Source organism: Brassica oleracea, chromosome C1 (assembly GCF_000695525.1).
Source record: "Brassica oleracea var. oleracea cultivar TO1000 chromosome C1, BOL, whole genome shotgun sequence".
Lineage (NCBI taxonomy): Eukaryota > Viridiplantae > Streptophyta > Magnoliopsida > Brassicales > Brassicaceae > Brassica > Brassica oleracea.
Window position 1 is genome coordinate 28,929,113 of NC_027748.1, and position 8,184 is coordinate 28,937,296.

The window sequence follows — 8,184 nt, forward strand, 5'->3', positions numbered from 1 at the left end:
ATATATATATATATATATATATATATATATATATATATATATTTGTGGTCCATCTTTGTGGTCGTCGACAGATTTTCAAAAATGGTTCACTTTATTTCTTGCAAACGTACGACTGATGCGGTTCAAAGTTGCCACCCTGTTTTTTCGCGAGATCTATCGTCTTCACGGGCTACCTTTGTCTATAGTCTCACATAAAAACTCCAGGTTTTTGGGTCATTTTTGGAAATCATTGTGGAAACTACTCGATACAAGCCTTGATACGAGTTCCGCTTACCATCCTGAAACTAACGGTCAAACCGAAGTTACTAATCGTTCACTTGGTAACCCATTGCGCAGCTTGGTAGGAACTTCTATCAAGATGTGGGATTCTAAACTACCTCAAGCAGAATTCGCACATAATCATGTTGTTAATCGAAGCTCCAAGTTCAGCCCTTTTCAAATCATTTATAGTATGGTTCCTCGTGCCCCGCCGGACCTAGCCACACTACCTGATCGCGTTCGTCTGCATGGTGGTGCCGAAGAATTCGTGGAGAAAATTCTTGAGACTCATGTCCACGCTAAAACAAATTTGGAAGCTGCAGTTACAAAGTATAAAGCCGCTGCTGATTCACATCGTCGGCGCCTAGTATTTGATATAGGCGACTTAGTTTGGGCAGTGCTGACTTGTGACCGCATGCCTGCTCACGCGTATAAAAAATTAAAGGCCAAGAAGATAGGACCATTGGAAGTGTTGGAGCGCATCAACGATAACGCTTACCGCCTCCGCCTCCCACCAGATGTCACAACTTCAAACGTTTTTTTTGTTAAATATCTATCCCGTTACCTCCCAGCAGATCAGCCCAACGATTCGCGGTCGAATCCTCTTCACCCCCGGGGACCTGATGCAGCAGCATCTTAGACGTTTAACGGAAAATTTCCTATTTCATTGTGTCATGTTTTCCATTAGCTTTATGTTTCCTTTTATGATTAGGTTTTTAAGTGTTATGACGGTTTAGAGAGTCCTATATAAGGAGTTCTCGTCTAGCTTTGTAAGACACGCTTTTGATAATTAATAAATTAGCTTTGAGCTTTATACCTTGAAAGATATTTGATTCAATTCATCTTGTTCGAGAAGCCTTGAGAGAGATTCGATTAAATTCATCTTCTTCAAGAAGCAGGTCTCTAGAGTTTTCAATCGAATTAGATCGAGCTGAAATCTTGTTCGTACCCTCCATCAAATCATATCCCCGTTGAGTTCGCGGTAAACCCACCACAAAGTCCATACTTATATCCGTCCATGGTTGCGTTGGGGTAGGTAATGGAAGATACAAACCGGCGTTGGATGCTTGACCTTTTGATGTTTGACAAGTCATGCATCGTTCCACAAATCTCTCAACGTTATGGCTAAGTGCATGCCAAAAATAAGAAGTTGAAACGAGATACAAGGTGCGATCTCGACCAATGTGACCTTCTTTGTGTAGCTCAGAAATAAGTTGCAGGCGAAGACTGCAATCCGGAATACAATGTTTATTGTCACGAAACAAGAAACCATCATGTATCGAATATGGTGGAGCAGGGCCTGTCGTCGCAGCCGTCCATATCGGCCTAAAAAATGGATCCGTCGGGTAGAGGTCAATGAAGGAGCTGAACCCCGAAACAGAGACGTGGAGGACGGACAGCAGAGAACGCCGGCGACTAAGGGCATTGGCGACATGATTGCTTGCACCGGAAGTGTGACGGATAACAAAAGAAAATTGTTGTAAGTATGCTATCCACGAAGCATGGCGCGAAGAAACCTTATCCTACGTGCTGAGGTGTTTGAGAGCGTCATGATCTGTATACAAAACGAATTCCTTGTGGAACAAGTAATGTCTCCAATGCTTGATAGCTTGAACTATAGCATAGAATTCGATATCGTACGTACTGTATCGAAAACATGCGCCTGAGATTTTCTCGCTGAAAAATGCAATAGGTCGATTCTTATGACTTAAGACAGCACCGATACCCGTCTTGGAAGCATCACAATGAAGTTCGAACACGGCGGAGAAGTCTGGAATGGCGAGAATGGGAGCCGTACTAATCTTCTCCTTGACGATGTTGAAGGCTGTTGCGGCTTCTGGCGTTCACAAGAAAGCACCTTCGCGCATGCAGTTGGTCATAGGTGCCATAATAGCGCTGAATTGCGGGACAAAACGGCGATAGAAGGATGCTAAACCATGAAAACTATGTGCTTCCGAAAGTGTACTAGGTTCTGGCCATGATCGAATGGTTGAGACTTTGCTCGGGACGACAACAAGACCTTCTGCTGAGACGATGTAGCCGAGGAAGTGTACCTCCGACGAACCAAACAAACACTTTTTTGAAGTTGCGAAAAGTTTATCACGCCTTAGCACAGAGAGGACTTCTCGGAGGTGTAGCATATGATCGGCGAGTGTAAGGCTGAAGATGAGGATGTCGTCGAAATAAACCACAACAAACTTTCCGATAAACGGTCGGAGAGCCTGATTCATGACTCTCATGAAAGTGCTAGGGGCATTAGATAACCCGAAAGGCATTACCATCCACTCAAATAGACCCTCTCGTGTTTTGAAAGCGGTTTTCCATTCATCTCCTGGACGAATGCGAATCTGATGGTACCCGCTTTTCAAATCCAATTTGGAGAAGATTCGTGCCGTTCCTATCTGATCCAGAAGATCGTCCAGGCGTGGTATAGGAAAGCGATAACGTACAGTGATTTTTTTTACTGCTCGGCTATTGACACACATGCGCCAGGACCGTCATTCTTCGGAATTAAGAGTGTCGGAATGGCGCAAGGACTCATACTCTCACATAAAAATTCTTTGGTAACTAACTCCTCCACTTGGCGTCGTAGTTCTTCATGTACTGTGGGGCTCATACGATAATGGCGCGGTTAGGTAAGCTTACGTCTGGGACGAAATCTATCTGATGTTGTATATCTCGCATAGGTGGTAATCCTGGAGGCAAGTCTGGTGGAAAGACATCGGGAATTCTTGAAGAAGTGCTGTGAATTCCGGTCGTGTTTCCTGTGGCATTAGTGAAGTTGATGGAATCATGGTGAGAATAAAGATGATGTCTTCGTTTCTCAATGCTGCCTCGAAGGGTTTCTTATGTAATAATAAGAGGGATGAAGCCGGAGAAGGCGGAGGAGCCGGCGATGGGAGAGGTGGTGGAGATGGTTAAAGAGTAAAGCTCCGGTTGTTGTGTTTAAAGGTATAGGTATTAAGGAACCCATCATGTAGAACACGAAGTTCAAATTCCCATGGCCGTCCAAGAAGCAAGTGGCACGCATCCATTGGGACAATATCGCAATATATATTTCATCATGATACACATTACCTATCGAGAAGGCGACCAAGGCGCGGCGTGTCACGAGTATGTCGTGAGTATGTTCTAACCACGCGAGTTTATAAGGAGTGGGATGCAGCTCGTCTTTGAGAGATAACTTTTTAACGGCATCTGCAACAATTACGTTCTCGCTGCTACCAGAGTCTATAATAAGTTTACAAACTTTGCCTTCGATAGTACATCGGGAATGAAAAAGGTTGTTGCGTTGCGGGAAGTCTTCGTTAACACGAGGGGCGAGGCAGGAGCGTCGTAACATTAGCGAAACTCCTGTCTCTGCTATTAATTCTTCATGATCGTCATCTAGAATATCGTCATCATCTTCAAGTTCGACGTCGCGACCAGACGAGTCAAGTAAAAGGCCTCGTTTGTTGCGGGTTGGGCAATTTGCTTGGCGATGACCGAGTTCTCCGCAAGCAAAGCAACATAAATTTCCAGTACGAGCTGGACGTGTTGTTGTATCAACTGGAACGATGGTTGTTTCGGTTGGGGTAGCGAGTGTTGGTGGAGTAGTTGTTGATGGAGTCGGGGTCGTTCGCTGCTGTCGAGTCAAGTTCCAAGGTGTGGAACCTGTCTTGCTCTGTGCTTCGACTGTTAAGGCCTGTTGATGAGCTTCAGATAATGTGAGCGGGTTAAACAAATTCAATGTGTATTGAATCTGTTGACGCAAGCCACCGATGAAGCGGGCAACGAGTTGCATGTCTGAATCATGAATATCGATCCTGTTTAGTAACAAGAAGAACTCAGTTGCATATTCTTCCACTGTGCGGATTCCTTGACGAAGGTGTTGTAAACGTTGAAACATTAGCTGATCATAGTTATATGGTAAGAACATCTTGCGCATGTGTTTCTTCAATTTGTCCCATGACTCAATTTTAGGTTTGCCTAAACGAAGTCTAGATGCTTTAAGTTGAGTCCACCAAGCGGTTGCTCTGCTTCGAAACCGCATTGCTAGGACAGAGACGCATTGGTCAAGCGGAACATGCTTAAATTCCAAGATTTCGTCCACTGTGGCGATCCAGTCAAGGAGATCTTCCGCGACCTGGCTACCATGGAAATCTGGTATTTCGAATTTAAAGCTCTGATCCCACCGCTCGTTAAGTTGAGCTGGTTGAGCTCTTTGTCGATTTGCTCCAAAAACTGCGAATGGGTGTGCATCGTCATCGTGATCAGACTGTTCATCGTCTCGTTCTTCTACTGGTGCGGCGGCGTTACGTTGAGCTAACAGACCTTGCATTGCTTGAGTAAGTTGAGCAATTTGTGTCTGCATCTCTTCCATGGTGCGTTGTGTAATCTCGGCTTTGGTTTCTTTCTTGGCGCGGGGCATGGTGACGAACGGAGGTTGTGTGTGCGTGTTGCGGGTGGTGATGGTTTTGCTCTGATACCAACCTGATGGAGGGTACGAACAAGATATCAGCTCGATCTAGGGTTTTCGATTGAAAACTCTAGAGACCTGCTTCTTGAAGAAGATGAATTTAATCGAATCTCTCTCAAGGCTTCTCGAACAAGATGAATTGAATCAAATCTCTTTCAAGGTATAAAGCTCAAAGCTAGTTTATTAATTATCAAAAACATGTCTTACAAAGCTAGAAGAGAACTCCTTATATAGGACTCTCTAAACCGTCATAACACTTAAAAACCTAATCATAAAAGGAAACATAAAGCCAATGGAAAACATGACATAATGAAATAGGAAAGTTGCCGTTAAACGTCTAAGATGCTGCTGCATCAGAACGAAAGATCAGTTTATACAAATACAAATCAGAAACATACTAAGAGCTTTCTCTTTAATAAGTGAATAACAAAGACGGCACCAACGGCAAAAATATGTCTATGTATAAATTCAAGAACAAGGACAGGAACAAAAGGTTCTTCAACATAAAACAACCCATATCTGCTAAATTCAGCAATAAAACTCCCTACGAAATATATTAGATTAAAAGACAAGAAAAGAAGAAGAAAATTCATTAAATTATATCCATGCTTTAGAGTCTGCAAGCTGAATTTAGCATATGTTCCGATCCGTCTTGACAACCACAACACCCTCTCTCTTTATTCACCTATACAGAATTAAAAAGAAGTCGTAATTATTACATGTAAAACCGTTTATATTAAAGTATGTATGTTTCTTTTTCTAAAACGTTTATATAGGTAATTCCATTTTCTAAGCCCTAAATCATTCTTGCTTTTGTAGTTGGTCCCCTCCATAGTTGTCTCTGCCACCTTTGAAGAGTCACCTTCCTCTTCCATCTCTACTTTTTCTCCAAGTAATGATTCAATCCTTGATCATGACTTGCGAATTTTATTTTTCTTTATATTATTTTAAAACCACGCAATTGATTAGTATTTTGATGGTAATAAAGAACCGTGTGATAAATGTTCATCTTCTCTACCTGAAATTGTTTCCCCCAAACGTCGGTGTCCAAAAATCGGCGGTTGTTTCATTAGCCACCGGAAAAGTGCTTGATATCGGGACGAGACATAGACCGTGTGCTCTTAGTTCTTGATTATCGTTTCCATCCTGGTTTTAAGATTTACCAGATATCAGCATCAATCCATATTAAATTAGTACTTAATACATTAATAAACCTAGACTATATATTGAAGACTCCAAAGCTGGGTACAAATCTGACACAAGATAGAGTATTTTATTAAACCTGCTGTTGTTGATGGATCGGGGCACCTTGTTTCATGTATGGAGTACTTAGAACCTGTATTTAAAACATTAATTATTATGCTCAAAATGCAATTCATTCCTAGGGTTTCTTGATATTTTTTTAAATATTAAACAGAGAAACCGTTAGAAACATACAGTGACTTGATCGTGAAGGAACTTGATGTACTCTATAGCTTCTTGGAGAACTGATGCAGTATCTGTCTGAAAATTAATCCACAGAAAGAAAAAAAGCAGGTCTAAATAAACCTGACCAAGAAGATGAAAACAAAAACTTTGGTTTGTGTATATTATAATCAAATAAATCGAATCTAAATCATTCACCTTTCCGAAAGGTGAAACCAGCTGTTGCAATGAAGTAATCTGGTCCCTTAGGTTCTCTTTTCTCACCTGTTACATTTACAATCAATTTTATCCACCAAGAAATTTAATTAAAATAAAAGGTTACAAACAAATCGTAATTTATGATTATCTACCTTAAAATTTGGCAAGGGTGAAGGCGTGGTAACTCTCTGTTTCTTCGACGCAGGTTCATTGTACTTTCCTCTCTTCAAAGACTCACTCTGGCCTCTTGTCTTCTGATTATTCAAACAAAAAGAAAATTTAATCAATTGGCCGCATAAATAATATATAAGAAATTTTTTACATATATGTACATATTATTTATTACCTTGGTTTTATCGTCACCGCGAGGGGGTATTATCAGCGGAGTGGTTACATAACTGTTCTGCGTCGTGTTATTTAAGTTAGTGGTTAATGAAGAATTCCAAAAGGGTAGAGAGTTTGTGTTGGCAGAGAAGCTGTTAATTAGTCCATGAGAAGCTTGATGATTAGGATTTATATTATTATTAGCCCAAGAGGCGTGAAGGTTGTTTAATGAGCAGCTAGTGGTGGAAACGAAGCTGTACGGGTTGGGTTCGGGATCATAAAAGGTTCGTAACAAGCTCGAGGAAGAAGAAGTTGATGAAGATGAAGAGCAAGCTGGATTAAGAAGATAAGGTGAAGCAGTTGTCGATAAGAATCCTTGGCCATGATCTTGTGAGCTCCTTAAGAAGCTAGAGTTTAAGTCTTCCTGTCTGAAAAATACAAAAGCAATAATCAAAAATGATATCATAAATTACTGAAGATTTCAATATCATCAACAAATTAAGAATTGAATCAAAATTAAGGTTAGGGTTTTTTCTTGAGAAGTTTACAAAATTGTGTGGTTCCAATCTGAAGAAGAGTTCGAGGAAAACCCTAGACCCATCATTTGCAGCGTCGAGTCGATCGTCACGGTGCTTCCTCCACTGTCGGAATCGGCCTCTCGCTGCCCAGAAATGATGTTGTTGTCTTTACAAGTATTCCTAGATTTGATATTATTCTCTTGACAGCCAAAATCATCGGAAGTGATCGTAGCTCCGAAACAAGGCGACAAGAAATGATCCGAAGGAGACATAACGCTTCTCGGCGAGCTCCACCAAGCACCGCCTCCGCTACCGCAAATTGCTGCCGTTGCTTGAAACTCATCACCCATGTATGTAAACAGAATCAGAAAGTTTTACTATATGCTCACCTCTAGATCGTTATTAGACAAAGGTCAAGAGTTTGTGTATTATGTGATATGAAGGGCGTGAATGTGAAACGCTGGTATATTTTTTATGAGGGTGTGTATGTTTGTTTATATAGGCAAGTACGGACAAGTGTATGGAAATTACCAGAAATTAGTTGACATTTGAAACAGTTTTAGAGGAAAAAAAAATACTACTGTATATCATCATAACATTCCCAAGTGATTTTTTAAGTAATCTTGAATTTTTAACTAATTCCTAAGGCTGTATATTTTATTTGAAAGGAAGATGTAATAATCATAGAATGTTCCTAATCCCTCAGTCTTTTTTTTTATTATTATTCTAAGACCAACTGTCTTCGTGAGACTTGTTTCTTTGCTGCTTACCTTTTCTAGGAGGCGATACTTAGAGCATGATTAAACCGGGTTTTTAGGAAGGGGTTCTTGGCGGAAGTTAAGAAACTGTTTCTTAACTTCCGATAAGAACTCCACTCTAAAAACCCCGGGTAATCATGGTCTTATCTACGTATATCAATTAGTTTTTAGTTTGAGATTAGTAGGTATTGGGTATTACGCAAGATACCAAGAGGGAGATTATATCTGTTTAAGAAATTATATA

At 40.9% G+C, this 8,184-nt stretch overlaps 1 protein-coding gene across 4 annotated transcripts; it reads right to left on the reverse strand.

Moving 5' to 3' along the window:
- Positions 1 to 5,073: 5,073 nt before the first annotated feature.
- On the reverse strand, positions 5,074 to 7,661 carry LOC106310116 (transcription factor bHLH112-like). Of its 4 annotated transcripts, none has more exons than XM_013747498.1 (8): positions 7,213 to 7,661; positions 6,687 to 7,092; positions 6,493 to 6,594; positions 6,341 to 6,406; positions 6,155 to 6,220; positions 6,000 to 6,053; positions 5,736 to 5,863; positions 5,074 to 5,402 (listed from the first exon to the last, which is right to left on the reverse strand). In XM_013747498.1, exons 1-8 carry the CDS (start codon positions 7,530 to 7,532, stop codon positions 5,399 to 5,401), a joined length of 1,146 nt encoding a protein of 381 aa, XP_013602952.1. In that variant the 5' UTR covers positions 7,533 to 7,661; the 3' UTR covers positions 5,074 to 5,398. The 4 variants fall into 4 exon arrangements, with proteins under 4 accessions (XP_013602952.1, XP_013602886.1, XP_013602811.1 ...); XM_013747432.1 differs by lacking the exon at positions 5,074 to 5,402 and adding an exon at positions 5,409 to 5,652 and having other exon boundaries at positions 6,493 to 6,591; XM_013747357.1 differs by lacking the exon at positions 5,074 to 5,402 and adding an exon at positions 5,409 to 5,652.
- Positions 7,662 to 8,184: the final 523 nt, after the last annotated feature.